Here is a 19,467-nt window from a genome sequence, read left to right on the forward strand (position 1 = left end):
TTGGCTGAGCACAGGGGACTTTATTGATGGTACACGACAAGGTGGGGCTCCCTAGGCCCCTCCGTCTTCAAGGGGTCTGCATGGAAACCGTGAGGAGGGGCAATTCAGTGTGGTGGGGGACTCAGTGTGGCAGGGACTCAGTGTGGCGGGGACTCAGTGTGGCAGGGACTCCCCAGCAGTGAGGGCCTGTCTTCCTCTCGTGCTCTCGCTGGGGCTGGTGGTCCAGGGATCTTATTCCTTGGAGGCTATGTGGGACATAAGGTCCACCACCCTGTTGCTGTAGCCAAATTCATTGTCATACCAGGAAATGAGCTTGACGAAGTGGTCGTTGAGGGCAATGCCAGCTCCAGCATCGACGGTGGAAGAATGGGTGTCACTGTTGAAGTCAGAGGACACCACCTGGTGCTCAGTGTAGCCCAGGATGCCCTTGAGGCGGCCCTCCGACACCTGCTTCACCACCTTCTTGATGTCATCATATTTGGCAGGTTTTTCTAGATGGCAGGTCAGGTTCACCACTGATACGTTGGCAGTGGGGACACGGAAGGCCGTGCCAGTGAGTTTCCCATTCAGCTCAGGGATTACCTTGCCCACGGCCTTGGCAGCGCCAGTAGAGGCAGGGATGATGTTCTGGAGAGCCCCACGGCCATCATGCCACAGTTTCCCGGAGGGGCCATCCACCATCTTCTGGGTGGCAGTGATGGCGTGGACGGTGGTCATGAGTCCTTCCACGATACCAAAGTTGTCATGGATGACCTTGGCCAGGGGTGCTAAGTAGTTGGTGGTGCAGGAGGCATTGCTGACGATCTTGAGGCTGTTGTCATGATTCTCATAGTTCACGCCCATCACGAACATGGGGGCAACAGCAGAGGGGGCAGATATAATGACCCTTTTGGCTCCCCCCTGCAAGTGAGCCCCAGTCTTCTCCACAGTGGTGAAGACGCCAGTGGACTCCACCACGTGCTCAGCGCCAGCATAGCCCCACTTGATTTTGGAGGGATCTTGCTCCTGGAATATGGTGATGGGATTTCCATTGATGACAAGCTTCCCGTTCTCAGCCTTGACAGTGCCATGGAATTTGCCATAGGTGGAATCATACTGGAACATGTAGACCATGTAGTTGAGGTCAATGAAGGGATCATTGATGGCAACGATATCCACTTTACCAGAGTTAAAAGCAGCCGTGGTGACCAGGCGCCCAATACGACCAAATCTGTTGACACTGACCTTCACCTTCCCCATGATGTCTCAGGGATGTGGCTGGTGATGGGAGACAAGATGCGGCTCCCTGTCGAATAGGAGAAGCAGAGAGCCTTTATCTTTATCTTATAAAGTGATCCTCTTATCTTTATCTTACACTTTCATTTTTCTTTCTTTTTTTTTTTGTTTTTGTTTTGTTTTGTTTTGTTTTGAGACAGAGTCTTGCTCTATTGCCAAGGCTGGTGTGCAGGGGTATGATCTTGGCTCATTGCAACCTCCACCTCCTGGGTTCAACCGATTTTCCTGCCTCAACCTCTCAAGTAGATGGGATTACAGGTGTGTGCCACCACACCTGGCTAATCTTTGTATTTTTAGTAGCAATGGGATTTCACTATGTTGGTCACACTGGTCTCAAACTCCCTACCTCAGGTGATCTGCCTGCTTTGGTCTCCCAGAGTGCTGGGATTACAGGTGTGAGCCACTGCATCTGACCTATCTTACAGTTTCTTGAAATATATTTTAACTGCGTATAGAATTCTAGATTGGCCATTGTTTTCTTCCACCACACTTAAGACATTCCATTGCCTTTGAGCCTCTACTGTTGGCTGTTGGGAGGTCATCTGCTAGTCTGTTTTCTTTTCAATGTAACCTGAACCCTGAACTTTTATTCCCTCTGCTACTTCTAAGATTTTTTTCTTTTTCTTTCTTTTTTTCTTTCTCTCTTTCTTTCTTTCTTTCTCTCTTTCTTTCTTTCTTTCTTTCTTTCTTTCTTTCTTTTTTCTTTCTCTCTCTCTTTCTTTCTTTCTTTCTTTCTTTCTTTCTTCTTTCTTTCTCTTTCTCTTTCTTTCTTCTTTCTTTCTCTTTCCTTCTTTCTTTCTTTCTTTCTTCTTTCTGTCTTTTGTTTTCTCAAACATTTTTTCTTTCTCATACTGCTTGAAATCACTGGGATTCTTAAACCTGTGGATTGGTCTCTTTTATCAGTTTTGAACAATTATCATCAATTATATTTTAAAATATTGCCTCTTCCTGATTATCTTTTTTTTCTCATCTTCTGGTATTTTGAATAAATGCACTTTAGACCTTTCATTTTATTTTTGTATCATACACATTCTCTTGTGTTTCTTATCTTTTATTTATTTATTTATTTATTTATTTATTTATTTTAAAGACGGGGTTTCACCATGTTGGTAAGGCTGGTCTTGAACTCCCGACCTCAGGTGATCCACCGCCTTGGCCTCCAAAGTGCTTGGATTACAGGCGTGAGCCACCACGCCCGGCCTCTTATCTTTTTTTTAATCCCCATAATGAACTTTGATATTTTTTCCTTTCAACCTTTCTTCCTGGACATTAGCTCTTTCTTTAGTTTAACCTGCTTTTAACTCTCATCTTTTAAATTTTTATTTTCAATTGTTGTATTTTTCATTTCAGTTGTTGCATTTTTCACTTCAGTTCATTTTTTTCTTTTCAAATCTGCTATATTACTTTAAGTTTTCTGTTCCTTTCATATGCTTCCTCTGATCTTTTATTTTCATTAATACAGTTAGACTTCATTTTCCAAAGTCTTTTCAGGTCTCTTCTTATTGGATATTATTCCTCTGGGTTTTTAGTTGTAGTGTTAAGTTTTCTTGTGTTCTTGTTTAATTTTTACCGTGTGCTGTAACTGAACTTGAAAAATAATTTGTAGATGTGATTTGGAGGTTGAATTAGTGACCTTCCTCCAAAGATAGTTTGGATTTACTTCTGTCAGGCACCTGGGTTTACTGACACCCTTACTTTCTTTTTTGTTTGTTTGTTTGTTTTGAGATGGGGTCTTGCTCTGTCACCCAGGCTGGAGTACATGATGATAGCTCACTGCAGTCTCAAACTCTCAGCTCAGGTGATCCTCCTGCCTCAACCTCCCAAATAGGTGGTCCTATAGGCATGTGCCACCATGCCCAGCTAATTCATTAAAAATAATTTTTTTGCTCTCTAAATGTCACATATTGTGCTAGAAACAACAACAACAAAAAATAAAAATGAAAAAATTGTTTTGAGACAGAGTCGTATTCTGTCACCCTGGCTGTAGTGAATTGGCGTGATCTTGGCTCACTGCAGCCTCTGCCTCCCAGGTTCAAGCAATTCTCCTGTCTCAGCCTCCCAGGTAGCTGGGATTACAGGTACATGCTGCCACACCTGGCTAATTTTTTGTATTTTAGTAGAGATGGGGTTTCACTATGTTGTCCAGGCTGGTCTCAAACTCCTGAGCTCCAGCAATCCACCCGCCTCGGCCTCCCAAAGTTTTAGGATTACAGGCGTGAGCCACCACACCCAGCCAAAATTTTTTTTTTAGAGATGGGATTTTGCTATGCTGCTCAGGCTGGTTTCAAACTCCTGGCCTCAAGTTATCTTCCACCTTAGCCTCCTGAATAGCTGGGATTACAGGTGCAAGCCAGTTTGCCTGGTTTACCCCTTAAATTCTTTACTTCCCAAGAGAAACAAACCAGGTCTCAGTAATTTAATGTTGGGAAATCTATTCTGAGGAACTATACTTATATAGAAATGTCCTTACATACAAGGATATTTAAAGAAATGCTACTTAGTATAGCAAAAAAATTGTTAAGAATCCGTATGTCCAAGAACAGAAAAATGGGTTAAACTACATGAAAAATTATATAGCTATTTAAATAATGTAAACTATATAATATCATGCATTTTTAAAAAACTGAGACAGGGTCTTGCTCTGTCACCCAGGCTGGAGTGCAGTGGTGCAATCTCAGTTCACTGCAACTTTTGCCCCCAAGCTCAAGGGATCCTTCCGCCTCAGCCCCCTAAGTAGCTGAAACTGCAGGTGTGTGCAAATATGCACAACTAATTTTTCTATATTTCATAGAGACGGGGTTCTGTCTTGTTGTCCAGGCTGGTCTTGAACTTCTGGACTCCAGCAATCCACCCACTTTGGCCTCCCAAAGTGCTGGGATTACAGATGTGAGCCACTGTACCTAGTCTTGGAAAATGTTTTTATAATTAAGCTAAAAAAGAGATTAAAATTTTATGTATGATACAATTATAAATATGTTAACAAAAACGTATGCAAGGGAAACCATCTAGAACAGTGGTAATATAACTTGATTACAAGAAAAGTGTTCTCTATCTTCACTATGGTACAGTAGCCACTAATTACATGTACCTATCTAAGACTTGTGGAATAGCTAGTGTGACTGAGGAATTACATTTTTAATTTAATTTCAATCTAAATAGCTCAATGTAGTATTGCTACCATAGTGGGCAGTGTAAGTCACGAAAATATTGAAATGTTAATGTTCTGGAAGAAGTGATTGGGAACTTTTGGTAATTTTCTTCCCTTCCTTTTAATTTTCTACGAGTTCCAAATGTTCTTTAATATGCAACACTTACATTTTAAAGTAAAAAAGCTCTTAATACAAACACAAGACATTATTATAAAGTCTAGTAAAAGTTAAAAGGCCAAGCCTGTGCTAATTCTTTTTAACAACTAGTTAAATGTGTCATGTAGCCAAGCTTCATGAAATATTTTATAATTTTAGGTAAAACTGATTTTTTTTTAATAGCAAGTAAAAAAATTACAAGTTCATTACCTTTCCACCTGCCATCCGAGAATCACAGCAAATGATGGACATGTTACTGTTTTTTAGTTGAAAATCAAATATTATGTCATCAATTGTCGGTTTTTCTGGAATATCCACAGAAAGTTGATAAGAAATTGTTTTTAAGCGCTTTGAATCTAATGGGAAAAGAATCACATAGAAACACATATATGTTTTAAATTTTCTAAAGCCTCTTTTCTAAAATGAAATTTCAAACCCCAATATGAATTCACTGATTCATAAGACATTTTTATATCTGAATTTTTCATCATCTTTAAAAATGCTATTATTCCCATTTTACATATGAAGAGGAGGAAAGAAAGAAAAATGTCAGCCTTCGTTAAATTAGTGAGGGGCTTCTTTTGTCAAAAAACGAGAACATTCCTTTGTTAAGAAAAATGAGGCCAGGCTCAGTGGCGCACGCCTGTAATCCCAGCACTTTGGGAAGCAAAGGCGGGCAGATTACTTGAGGTCAGGCGTTTGAGACCAGCCTGGCCAACATGGTGAAAACCTATCTCTACCGAAATGCAAACACTAGCTAGGCATGGTGGTGTGTGCCTGTAATCCCAGCTGCTCGGGAGGCTGAGGCAGGAGAATCGCTTGAACCTGGGAGTCAGAGGTTGCAGTGAGCCAAGATCGTGCCACTACACTTCAGCCTGGGTGACAGAATGAGACTCTGTCTCAAAAAAAAAAAAAAAGACAATTTTCATTAAGTGGAACTTTCTGGCTTTTAGTTCCTGTAGAACTGACACTCTAAACAGTTGGATATCAAGAAACTTTATATTAGGGATTTAGTTACAAAAATAAATAAAAATATATCTTCTCTAAGCATCTTTGTTTTTCTTTTTTTTTTTTTGGCAGTTCAACTTTTATTTTTATTTTATTTCAATAGGATTTGGGGAACAGGTGGTATTTGGTGAATAAGTTCTTTAGTGGTGATTTCTGAGATTTAGGCACGCTTATCACCTGAGCAGTGATGTGTAGTCTTTTATCCCTCACCGCCCTCCCACTCTTTACCCGCAAATCCCCAAAGTCCACGGTATCATTCTTATGCCTTTGCGTCCTCATAGCTTAGCTCCCATCTAAGTATCTTTTCAGTAGCTCTGGGTGGTAGAGGAGGAGCCTGATGCCTAGGAAGATTAAATCATTTACCCTGTATCAGACAGCCTGTGAGGAGAAAAGCAAGGATATAAATCCAGGACTTCTGATTCTAAACTCAGAGTTTCTTCAACTGTACCAGTACTACAGTGATACTGGCCAGCCAGCTTACACAACTAATAGATGAACAAAATAAGCAGACTCATTTTGGACAGATTTTCCATATCCAAGCTTGAAAACAAAATGGAAAGTATGCTTAATAAAATATGAGACTTGAAAGCTCTTTTCGATTATCTGTAAAGTGCTCTATAGGTGTTGCTAATTTATTTCAATAAATAATAACAATGAGATGAAGACTGAAAACTGCAAAGGCCAGATGGCTGGAAACACTAGCTTTTCTGAGCCATTTTGACTGATGCAGGCTATACTGTACTTGGAACTAAAAACTTTTCAATACTACTAATTATTATTATTATTTTTAATAGACATGGGATCTCACTATGTTACCCAGACTGTTCTCAAACTTTTGGACTTAAGTGATCCTCCCACCTTGGCTTCCCAAAGTGTTGGGATTACAGGCGTGAACCACTACAACAGCCAATACTATTTTTTAAATACACCCATTTCATCTTTGGTTAAACATCTGAGCTTTCTGATGTTGTACAGCTGGTCTATAAGATCAGCATGGATGAACTCACCTTCTTCAGAGAAATGAGTCTGTTCCCTTGATATTATTGCAAAATGTCTGGCCATTCGTTGCTCCTGTTTCCTATAAAATCAAAAAATATTAGGCATAAATCTGAAATGTGGTTGAAGCTTAAAACAGTCTACTACAAAATTCAACTGCTTAAATGCCATCCCTTGTCAATTCAATCTGTTAATTGCTTGTGAATCTAGGGAATACATCTTTAAAATTATATATCTTGAAAAAATGAGGTTCATTTGCAAAAGATGCTCTGATTAAGCTGGCCTGTCTGAGTTTCAGTATCAAAGGCTCAGTGTTACCTTTGCATGGCTTTTTCTTTTGCCTTGAATCTGTCGACCTCACTGCCATGGGCTGCATGAGGGTTAATAGCGATTAATTCAGCCTTAGGGGGTTTGATTTTTATTTGCTCCTCATAGATAGAGTCAATCAGATTTTGGAAAGCAATACAGCAGGAGGCCTGGAAAACATAGAAGTTACTTTCATTTTACCAGTCCTAGATGAAGACGATTAGAGGGGATACAAATGACTAAGATTTGGACAACAATCTATCATAACTGTTTACTCTAGTAATAGCTTTATTACAACATAATTAACATACCATACAATTCACCCATTTAAAAAGTACAATTCATTAGTTGGAATATATTCACAGAGTTGTACAATTATCACCATAATCAATTTTAGAATCTGAAACTCATTCTCACTAACAGTCACTTCCCCTCCTTTCTTCTTCACAGTCCCTGGCAACCACTAATTCACATACTGTCTCTCTAAATGTGACTGTTCTGTACAGTTTATAAAATGGAACCATACAACATGCTAAGTGAAAGACTGGCTTCTTTCACTTAGCATAATGTTTTCAGGGTTTATCCATATGGTAACATGTTTCAGTACTTCATATTTTCTTTTTATGGCTGACTAATATTTCATGGTATGGATATACCATATTTCATTCACCATTCATCCACTGATGGACAGTCAGGTTGTTTCTATATTTTGGCTATTAAGAATCATGCTGCTGGGCCGGGCGCGGTGGCTCAAGCCTGTAATTCCAGCACTTTGGGAGGCCGAGGCGGGTGGATCACAAGGTCAAGAGATCAAGACCATCCTGGTCAACATGGTGAAACCCCGTCTCTACTAAAACTATAAAAAATTAGCTGGGCATGGTGGCGCGTGCCTGTAGTCCCAGCTACTCAGGAGGCTGAGGCAGGAGAATTGCCTGAACCCAGGAGGCGGAGGTTGCAGTGAGCCGAGATCGCGCCATTGCACTCCAGCCTGGGTAACAAGAGTGAAACTCCGTCTCAAAAAAAAAAAAAAGAATCATGCTGCTTTGAACGCTTTTGTACAAGTTTTTGTGTGGACATATGTTGCCAGTTTTCTTGGGTATAAACCTAGGAATAGAATTGCTGGGTCATATGGTTACTGTATGTTGAAACGTTCAAGGGACTACTAGACTGTTTTCCAAAGTGATGTACCAGTTTCTATTCCACCTCAGCAGTACATGTGGGTTCTAATTTCTCTACATCTTTATCAACACTTATTATTATCTGTCTTTTAAATTATACCCATCCTAGTGGGTGTGAAGTGGTATCTCATTATGCTTGCACTTTACATTTCCCTGACAGCTCACATATAACTTCTTTGGGAGACAGTCTCGCTCTGTCGCCCAGGCTGAAGTGCAGTGGCACAATCTCGGCTCACTGCAACCTCTGCCTCCTGGGTTCAAGCAGTTCTCCTGCCTCAGCCTCCCTAGTAGCTGGGACTACAGGCGCATGCCACCACGGCCGGCTAATTTTTGTATTTTAGTAGAGATAGAGTTTCACCGTGTTGCCCAGGCTGGTCTCCAACTCCTGGGCTCAGGCAATTCGCCCACCATGGCTTCTCAAAGTGCTAGCATTACAGGTGTGAGCCAGCGCGCCCAGCCTAACTTTTAAAAATGACAATGCGGGGAAAGATGCAAGAGAAAATACTACATATGTTTAAAGACAACACTATTTTCACAGTAAACCTGCCTTAGAACTTACATGCCCTTTTGCTTCAGAGCAAATATCCACATTAGAAAAAAATGCTCTTAGATCGCTTCCACAAAATTCACATTCGGGTGATGTCTCCTCCTCTTCATCCTTCAGAGAGAGAGGAAAAAATTAAGGAAGTCTCCACCAAGACTCAGAGCAACAAGAGCATGGCCCTGCGCATAGTTGGTGAATGGAACATAGTCTCTACACAGGCATCCATGATGTGTTGCCTTGCATGATTCATGTCCCTCATTGTTAAAGAATAAACGTGCATTTTTACTATGCCCAAGAAGTCATCAAGGGTTTTCAGATCTGGGGAGTAAGCAATTCTTTCCACATGGCCATGGCACCCAGTCTAGGTTTGGAAACAAGCATTCCACCAGTCAGTTCCTCACCACTCTCGTGGCAGTGTGGTGGTGCACCATCTTACTGGAGCTACTTGAGGTATCCTTTCTCTTGCCCTTCAAGTACAGGCATTAATCGGTCACTTCACACGATCAAATATGGCAAACATTCACCCTTGTTTCCAGGCCTCCTCCTCCTCCTCCTTCTTCTTTCATCTTCTCTTTTTCACCTTCTTCTTTTCTTCTCCTCTTCCTCCTCCTCCTCCTCCTCCTCCTCCTTCTTCTCTCTTCTTCTTCTTCTTTTAATAATAAGCCTGGGCAACATAGTGAGACCCATCTCTACAAAATAAAAATTAGCTAGGCATAGTGGTGCACACCTGTGGTCTCAGCTACTTGGGAAGCTGAGGTGAGAGGATTGCTTAAGCCCAGGAGGTTGAGGCTGTAGTGAACCATAATCGTTCCACTTACACTCCAGCCTGGGTGACACAGCAAGACCCTGTCTCAAAAATTAATAATAATAAAATAATAATTTTTTAAAAAGACAAGGTCTCTGTCACCCAGGCTGGTCTCAAGTGATCTGTCTCAGCGTCCCAAAGTGCAAGGATTACAGGTGTGAGCCACCGTGTCTGGCCTGTTTCCAGGCTTTGCAGCCACTCATGGGTTGAATTGTGTCTCCCAAAAAGATATATTGAAGTCCTAACTCCTGGTACCTGTGAATGTGACCTTATTGAGAAATATAGTCTGTGCAAATGTAATCAAGTTAAGATGAGGTCATTCAAATGGGCCCAAATCCAATATGACTTGGTGTCTTTAGAAAAGAGGGACATTTGGACCCAGACACACAGAGAATGGTGACAACTGAGACAGAGATTGGAGTGATGCAGTGGCAAGCCATGGAATGCCAAGGACTGCTGCCACCACCACAAGCTAGGAAGAGGGAAGGAAGGATTCGCCCCTATAGGTGGGCCCTGCCAAAACACTGATTTCGAACTTCTAGCCTCCAGAACTACGAGACAGTAAGTTTCTGTTATCGTAAGCCACCCAGTTTGTGGTACTTGTCATAGCAGCCCTGGGCAACGGAACACAGTCACTCTAAGTATTATTCTAAGTAATTGAGCTCTTTGGCATTTTTTTTTTTCCCCTGTAGAGTATGTTCACTGTCTGCTGTGCAAATCATTATGTATTTTTCATGTCATTTTAAAAGAGTAATAATAAAAAAACATGAATTAAAGTCACCTTGAAGTTAAGGCCTAGATTGGACCTCTCTGCTTTGTATGCCAGAATGGAAGGTGGTCCGATGCTGGGTAATGTTCTCAGAGAAGGCTCAAACAGTGTCATGAAGTCTTCCTTAAACTAAATTTAAAAAGAGAAAAGGGTGGTGGGGGGAAATAATTGAAGATCGAATAAATGATTTTTACTATGAGAACAGCGTACTCGTTAGTATGATAAACACTTCTTACCTCCAGCTCATATAAAATATTTAGTTTTGGCTCTTCTGGATCAATTACCCATTTCTCTGAAGAGAAAGAATAGATTTATGAGAAATGTTTAAAGCCTTTGTGCAGTGCTTTCCACTTCTGTAATCTGGAGATTCACACCCACCCACCATCATCCTCCTAGCTCAGCACACACACACTGTTCGGATGCCCCGAACCCCGACATTTTCACCACCTTCTTACACGTTCTTAGGCGAGTCATTTTTCAAAGCGGATGGGCTCTGTGTGAGTTAAGGTGGTTCCCTACTGGTGGTTTACCTTTGCCAGCGAAAGGAGATGACGCCAAACATGCATTTACCTCTTAACTTAGATGCCAGAGACTCAGGTTCAGTTTTCTTCCCTGTGAAAACAGTGTACATGTGTCATCAATCTGACAAAGTAGATAGGAAGCTGAATATAAAAGAAAGTACATCTCTTGGAAAAATAAACACCCTTACTATGTTTCTTTTATCTTTTAATCTTTTGCCCCTTTTCCCAAATAACATTTTGTCAACAATAAGGAAGAACAAAGGAAAGTAAGCATTCTATATAACACAGTTTAAAATGTTTCCCCTTCCTTTCTAGCCCTAGAATACAGTAGTCCCCCTTGATCTGCAGAGGAAACATTCCAAGATCCTGAGTGAATGCCTGAAATTTCAGGTAGTACCAAACCCTACTATGCACAAATTTCTTTTTCCTTCACAATTTTACAGATAGGTGATTCATCCTTACCATGTGTCTTAGCAACCTCAGCATACTATTTTTTTCTTTTTTTAATGAAGTCAATAACTTTTACCTTTTCACTTAAAGGACACACTTTATAAATTCTCTTTGGCATATCCAAATTGCCAACATCACTTCTCTTGAGCTTTGGGGCCATTATTAAGAAACTAAGTGGCTCATGCCTGTAATTCCAGCACTTTGGGATGCCAAGGTGGGTGGATCACTTGGGGTCAGGAGTTCCAAACCCCCCTGGGCAACATGGCGAAACCCTGTGTCTACTAAAAATATAAAAGTTAGCCAGGTGTGCTGGTGGGCACCTGTAGAACCAGGGAGGCAGGGGTAGCAGTGAGCCGAGATCATGTCATTGCCCTCCTACGTGGGCTACGAATGAGAGTCTGTCTCAAAATAAATGAATATGTAAAACAAAATAAAAAGAAACTAAGGGTTACTTGAACACAGCCCTGTAATACCACTACAGTCAATCTGATCATCAGAAGGCTGCGAAGTGACTCCAACAGACAAAGAGATGATTCATGTCCCAGGCAGGACAGAGTGGAATGGTGAGAGATTTCATCACTCTACTCAGAATATCATTGCAATTTACAACGTATGTGTTGATTATTTCTGAAATTTCCCTTTTCAGACTGCAGGCAGTTGAAACCACAGAAAATGAAATTGTAGATAAGAGGGGACTATTGTGCTACACAGATTAATATTTTCCTCGGTCATAACCATGCTTTGCATACCCTTTTGTTTTCTGCTTCTTTTAAGTACCATCAGTCTACTTTATGTCTGTTATCTTTGGTGAGATTTTTCAGGTAGGAGGGTGCTGAGGGTTATAGTTCAAGACAGTGAAGTAAACCACCAGGATTACTCTATCTGTAGATTCCAGAAGCACTGGAAATGGGGAAGAAGGCCATCCACAAATCAGCAACTTTCAGTAAATGTCTAGAAGATTTAAAGCAGACAGGATTGTGATGATGAAAAACCAATCAGAGCAACCTTTAATGGGACAGAGGCAAAGGGAAGAGGCTATTAAAATGTAAGGGACTTATTTTCTCAGCAATGCCAGGACAGCAAGGGCTGCTAGGGCTGCTGTTGGAAACAGGCTTCAGAAGTTGATCTAGGCTAGGCGTGGTTGCTTATGCCTGTAATCCCAGAACTCTGGGAGGCTGAGGTGGGAGGATTACTTGAGTTCAGGAGTTTGAGACCAGTCTTGGCAAAATACTGAGACTCTGTCTCTGTGAAAAACTTTAAAAAATTTAGCCGGTTGTGGTGGTGCATGCCTGTGGTCCCAGCTATTGGGGGCTGAGGTGGGAGGATCACTTGAGCAGGAGGTTGAGGCCGCAGTGAGCTGAGATCAAGCCTCTCTGCACTCAAGCCTGGGTGGCAGAGCAAGACTTTGTCTCAAAAAGTAAGTAAATAATTTAAAAATTTCAAAAGAAGTTGATCTATTTTGGGGAGGTAGGGAGCAATGTGGATCATCTGAAAAAATTTTAAAGATGTTTTAGGCATCCTTATCTAACAGAAATGCCAGCACAGATATTTTAAAAAATTAATGCACAAAGATTTTCATTAATGCATTATTTGTTATAGGGAAGAGCTCAAAAAAACAAAAAACAAAAGACAAGAACAACCCTGATATGTCTAGCATTACTTAAGTCACAGTAACTGTATATGAGGAAATATTATGGCGTAATTTCAAAGAATTAGGTAAGTCATTCCTGATATGGAAAGATGTCCATGATACACTACTGTCTTAGTTCATTTGGGCTGCTATAACAAAATGCCCTAAACTGGGTAGCTTACGTGAAAGAAAAATATCTTGTGGCACCAAAATCACTAAGCTAAGGGGAAAAGTCAAGCTGGGAACCACTTAGGGCAAACCTGCCTCCCATTCTATTCAATGTCACCCCTCTGCTCACCAAGATAAATGCATATCTGATGGCCTCCTTTGGAGAGGCTAAACAGAAACTCAAAAGAATGCAGCCCTTTGTCTCTTATCTACCTATGACCTAGAAGCCACCTCCCAGCTTTGAGTTGTCCTGCCTTTCCAGACGAAACCAATGTTCATCTTATGTATGTTGATTGATGTCTCATGTATCCCTAAAATGTATAAAACCAAACTGTGGTCCTACCACCTTGGGCACATGTCACCAGGATCTCCTGAGGATGTTTCACAGGTGCGCATCCTCAACCTTGCTAAAATAAACTTTCTAAATTAACTAAGACCTGTCTCAGATTTTCAGGGTTCACACTTTGGTAACCACAGAGGGATTCTGAGTGGAGGTTCCTCTGACATTTGACAGATCTCCTATCAGTGTGTGGTACTAGCTTGAGCTATCTTTATGGCTGAAACCAATAGGATAATTTGCTGAGGCCTGGAAGCACCCTCTCCAGAGAATCCCTGATCTAAAGTTTATTTTGCTCTACAACTTCTTATTTTTTGAAGTTTTACTTGCTTCCAACATAAGGAAGGCAATTTTTTCCCATTTCTATGACAGTGGAAGGGAGGTAACTCTTTTACAGAGTTTGAGCTTGCTTCCAACAGGAAAGATTTTTTTTTTCTTGGATGATAGACAGCAGTCTTCAGCCTGAGACCCATCTCTAGGTAAGTAACTGAATTGGGTTTTGTCTTGGCTAAAGGTAAAATTAACAACCAGCTGGTCTTACTTTCTCCTTACCACTAGAGTACTCAGTTATCATATAAGCTGTGCGATAATTGTTTTGCTTACTGTTTTTTTGTTGTTTTTTTTTGTTTCTTGCTTTTTCCCATTGGGTTTGACCAACTCTATCTAACTTGGATCAAATCCAAAAGAAAGTTCCAAGTGACGGGGAATGAGGTGTCTGAAGTGGCTAATTTCCCACTGGGGGTGAAAAAAAGGTGACATGGTTGGGGGAGAAAAATGGCCAGCAAAAGAGGGGGAAAGAAAAGGAAAGATTTTTGATTTTGACTACCTAAGGGGATTTCTTTACATAACAAGGCCACCTTTTTGCGGTCAGGCCAAACTGAAAGCCGTTGTTGTTGCCCCATGCTGCAGTTCCATAGCTAAGGTTCTGCCTTCTTTTTCCCACCGCAACAGCCTGGGTTTTGGTTCCTAAATCAAGCCCTTTCTGGTTGATACTTAGTACTTCTGAAATAACAGCAATTTGTCCTAGCTGAAATACAGTGATGAGATTAAAAATTTTTTTTTTAAAAGGAGCTCAATGGTTAAAATCAGCTAACATCCAAAATGTGTGTGTGTATATGTGTGTGTTTGTATTTAAAAGGCCTTCGAGTTTTTTTCTTTTCTCTTCTAGAATCTTGTCCCTTTTTTTGAGCAAAAGTTTTTTTTCTTCTCGGTTGACTGAATTCTGTCTTCTTCATTTACTTTTGCTGTCTCTCCTTTCTCTTGCACCCTCTGCTGCATGTGTAAACTAAAATAGTTTACAATAGCCTGGGGTTCCTTAAAGAAAACGGAGAAGGCACCAGACTCCCTTTGAAGGAGAAACCTGTTTTTCCTTATGGAAAAGGCCCCACTTCTTAATATGTACACACATGAAATGTATATACAATATATATTTGATAATTTAGTATAGGATAAAGACACCATTTCAAAGCAGAGTGGAAGGGTTGGACTGCTTAAGGAGTAGTATGGGGACAAAGGTTGGGGGGAAAAAAGGATGGCTATCTTCTTAAGCCATTCACAAAAATAAAGTCCATATTGATTAAGGTGTTAAAGGGAAATAGTAAAATTCTAGAAGTTTTAGATGAAAATGTAGGAAAATATACATATAACCTTGAATTAGGGAAATACTTTTTAAACCATAAAATGTGAAAATCACAAGGAAAATATTTACTTAGATCAAATTTAAAATTATATGTAACAAAAAATGACCACAAGCAAATGTAAAAGACAAACTAAGAGGAGCAATCTGCAACATATGCAACATTCAAAGAAGTATTACAGATATGTAAAGAGCTGCCAAAAAATAAACATAAAGAAAAGACAACCCAATGGAAAAATGGGCAAAAGATATGAACACTTTTGCTTAATTCAAAGAAGATATTCAGGTGACCAAAAAATATAATTGGTATCAAGATGCTCAACCTTGGCAATAATCAGAATAATTAAGAAATATAATAATAATCATTTCCACCTACCAGACTGTCAAAAATTTAAGAGTGACAATATAAAATATGGCAAAGTGTAGGAAAAGGGTAGTCTCAACAACCCTTTTGATGGAGGCATACATTGGGTCAGCTCTTTAGGAAAGTGATGATTAAAATGTGTTAACTATTTGCTCATCGATACCACTTTCTTGGCATCTGTCTTAGAGCAATATTTGGGTGTGTAAACAGAGAGGAGGCAGCTTACTGTAACACTGTGGAAGTGAATATCTAGGAGAAACTTTACCCATCAGTTGGGGAATCTTTAAATAAATAATTGTACATCTATACTATGTACTATTACATGACAATTACAAAGAATTTTTACCTGTATTTACTGGTAAAAATTTTCAAGGCATATTAAGTGAAAAGGCAACTAGAATAATATATTCAGCGTGCTACCATTCATGTAAATAACAACAGCAAACAAAAGTGGCTACACTACTATACTTTTATATGGATGTAAAAGCTTAGGAAAGGATTTGGAAAGATACACACCAACATGATAATAGTGGTGACACCTAAAATTGAGGGTAATGGTCAAAATAAACTATTGTTTGATTTGTATCATTTGACTTTTTAAAAGTAAGACTGTGTTGATGTTTTAGTTACAACATTGTGCCATTAAAAGTTTAGTAATGGGACTGTGGAGCATGATTCCATTTCTATTCTACACTTATTTTACTGTCTTTTGAGCCCATTCCAATCAGGCTTTTATCCCCATAGTTACACTGAAGCTGGTCTTACTCACATCACCAATGACTTCCACATGCTAGATCTAGTACTTAGTTCTCAGCCCTCATCTTCCTAACCTCCGAGTACCATTTGAACCTGCTGATCATTATGCCTCCTTGAAACTTTATTGGTATATAGGACACTTCCTGTTTTTTCTGCTACCTCACTGGATGCTTTTCTTCAATTTCTTCCTCATGTCCCCAACTTAACAATGGAGTGTTCTGAGCTCAATCTCCGGCTTCTTGCCCTCATATTTTCTCAGCAGCCAGCAGTCATTAAAAATACCAATTGGATTGTATCACTTCTCTGCATAAATTCTCCAGCAACTTCCCACCTCGCTCCCAGTGAGAAAGATCTGGTCCTCAGATCTCTCTAACCTCAACCCCTAAGATTGTCCTCCTTGCTTGTTTGCTCTACTGCAGCCACACTGGCCTCTTGTTCTAGAAAAAGGCACTTGCTACGGAACACCTTTCCTGTGAGACTGTCCTGGCTCATTCTCTCCCCTCCTGTAGGTCTTTGCTCAGATACCTCAGGTTCTCAGGAAAAGATTTCTCCGGGCACCCTGTATAAGCTTGCACCCCACCCCCAACCCTTGACACTTCCCAGCCCCTTCCCTGCTTTACTTTTCTCCTTGGCACTTACATCATCTAATGTTTTATATATTTACTGATTTATTCTATATATCATTGCTCTTACCATCACCTCCACTTCCCACACTTTAATACCACTGAGACGGGGGATTTGTTTGGTTTTTTTCACTGCCGATTCCCTATTTCAGGCTAGGCCTATGATAGGTGCTTGGCAAACGGTAGGTGCTCAGTAAGCATCTGATGAATAAATGACATAACATAAAATGTGAATATAAAGCTGAAAGGAAATACGCTAGAAAAGTTAAAATTTTAATTATTACATTATCTACTTGTCAGTGGTTTGACATTTAAAAAGTGTGCGTATGTTACTTTTATAATAAAAAATAAAGATATGTATCAAAAATACAATGGCAGATTATTTCTTGATGTGAGCATAATTGCTACCGTTTATTGAATACTGAAAATATTTAATCTTGTTTTGATCTTCATAAGAATCCTGTGACAATATGACTATTACCAAGAGATGAAGAAAGTAAGACTCAAAGAGGGTAAGCAACTTGCCCAACATCACAAGGTTAGTATGTGTTGGGGCCAGGATTCAAATCTGGAGCTACTGGCCTTCCACACCTGTGCTGTTTCCAATAGGCAATCCTTCCTCCCAGCAAAAGCTAAGAAGCCAAACTACTCACTTGATTGCGCTTTTTCAGACAAATCTCGAAGCCAACTTTCTTCTGTTTGTACTGATATTGGAATTCCTGAAGACAAATTGTGATTTATATTTCTGAAATTTAGACCAAAATGTTAGGTTTGAGTAGACCTATATAGTTGTCAGCAGGTCTTCTAAATATAGAACGTTTAAAAATCAAATAATTAAGGCACATAGAAAATACTGATTCTATTTTCTTTGAAATATTTTCTTCCATTATTTTCAGTAAACTTAAGCACAGCGTGTTTGCACCAGATCTTTTTTGGGGGGGATGAGGTGGGAGGATAGCTTGAGCACAGGAGTTCGAGACTGGCCTGGGCATCATGGTGAGACATTGTCACTACAAAAAAATAAAAAATTAGCCAGGTGTGGTGTTCTGTGCCTGTAGCCCCAGCTATTTGGGAGGCTGAGGCAGGAAGATGGCTTGAGCCCAGGAGGTAGAGGCTGCAGTAAGCCATGATCGTCCCATTGCACTCCAGCTTGGGAGATAGAACAAGGCTTTATCTCAAAAACAAACAAACAAATAACCACAACCATACACTGAAGCGTCCTTGTCCTAACTCTAGTAATAGTAGGATTACCCAGCTTGACTCCTCCCTGCCCAGACACTCCACAGGAGGTGACGCTGTTATGCCCCACCCACCTGCACAAAAATCATAATGGACTCTCCCGTGCAAGGTCCGTCAGAAAACAGAACTACAAAGCTAGGGAAGGATTCCATTCTAGCTACTTACCAGCCTTTCATTTATAAATACAAATAGGCAATGAGGGATTACCAGTCACTTAAGAAAAATCAATAACACTGAAGAGAAAAAGCAACAGAAATAAACAGAACAACTTTGAAAAAATAATACAAAGAACAAAGGAGAACTTTAATATATTAAAACAGTACCCTCAAAGAGATAAAAACAAAATACAAAAAATAACCAAATTATTTTGAACGGTAACAATCAGAGAACAAGCACTGGTTCTTGAAAATTGTAAGTATGAATCCCCCCAATAAAAAAATTCTGTACAAGGGCTGTATAGTAGCATGCAAAAAACACCAAAAATCTGGAAGATACTGAAATACAAAGGAAACGTTATTAAAGATGGAGGATCTACCTAGGAGGAGCTCTGAAGAAAGGAAGAAAAGGGGAGAAAGTAATCATGTATCAGAATGGTCTGAGGATAAGACTGGTGAAGCAGTATTGGCTACTAGGAGGCAATGAAGCAATGTCTTCAGAGCTCTGAGGGGAAATGGTTTCAAATCGCTTCTTTTATGCCAGGTTTTATTATTAACAAAATATGAGGAGAAAACGAAGAAATTTCGAGATAGGCAAGAACTCAGAAATTTGACCATTCCATGAGACCTATATAAAAAATTCACCTGAGGAGTTTCTCCAGCAAAAGGAAAAAGAACAAAAGAAAGAAGGCAATATGGGAACCAAGAAAGTGTGGCTGGTGCGCTAGCCCAGAAAAACTGTAGACAGAACAACGGAGAGTCAAAAGTTTATTTTTTAAATTTTTATTTATTTATCTTCTTGAGACAAAGTCTCATTCTGTCTGGAGTGCAGTGGCGATCTCGGCTCACTGCATCCTCCATCTCTTGTGTTCAAGCAATTACAGGCACGCGCCCCCATGCCTGGCTAATTTTTGTATTTTTAGTAGAGACGGGATTTCACTATGTTGGCCAGGCTGGTCTTCAATTTCTGGCCTCATGATCCGCCCGCCTTAGTCTCCCAAAGTGCTGGGATTACAGGCATCAGCTACCGAGCCCAGCAAAAAGTTTAACAAGTTTTACAGACATAGGATTATATTTTCTTGTCCATGGATTCAATCATATTATTGGTTTGTTAACATGGAGGTATGAGTCTTATTTATTGGTTTTTAATTTTTATAATCAACCTATACCCAGAACACTTTAATTATAATAAACCATAATACAAGCATAATAAAGCTTGGCAAAGTAAATAAATTTATGTAAATATATTACATTTTAATATAATTTATGTATCGTATATAGTTTGTTAATTGAGAAAAAAGGAGAGAAGAGAGATGGAAGGAGGAAGTGCATAAATATGTTAATTTTTCATAATAGTCAATGATACTAAAATTGATCAATCAAGAAGAAGTTTAAATATCCT

General features: G+C 39.9%; 1 protein-coding gene across 1 annotated transcript in view; it reads right to left on the bottom strand.

Annotated features, from left to right (window-relative positions):
- Positions 1-19,467, bottom strand: part of ERICH6 (glutamate rich 6) — a 37,166-nt gene that overhangs the window by 14,631 nt on the left and 3,068 nt on the right. Inside the window, exons 3-11 of the mRNA XM_037736425.1 lie at positions 17,321-17,416; positions 16,208-16,223; positions 10,757-10,793; positions 10,423-10,478; positions 10,199-10,315; positions 8,628-8,726; positions 6,903-7,060; positions 6,596-6,666; positions 4,791-4,936 (exon numbers count right to left, since the gene is read on the bottom strand). Coding sequence (XP_037592353.1) covers positions 4,791-4,936; positions 6,596-6,666; positions 6,903-7,060; positions 8,628-8,726; positions 10,199-10,315; positions 10,423-10,478; positions 10,757-10,793; positions 16,208-16,223; positions 17,321-17,416 — 796 coding nt within the window. The remainder of the gene's footprint in view (positions 1-4,790; positions 4,937-6,595; positions 6,667-6,902; positions 7,061-8,627; positions 8,727-10,198; positions 10,316-10,422; positions 10,479-10,756; positions 10,794-16,207; positions 16,224-17,320; positions 17,417-19,467) is intronic.

The sequence above is a fragment of the Cebus imitator genome, unplaced genomic scaffold (genome assembly GCF_001604975.1).
Source record: "Cebus imitator isolate Cc_AM_T3 unplaced genomic scaffold, Cebus_imitator-1.0 Scaffold25, whole genome shotgun sequence".
Lineage (NCBI taxonomy): Eukaryota > Metazoa > Chordata > Mammalia > Primates > Cebidae > Cebus > Cebus imitator.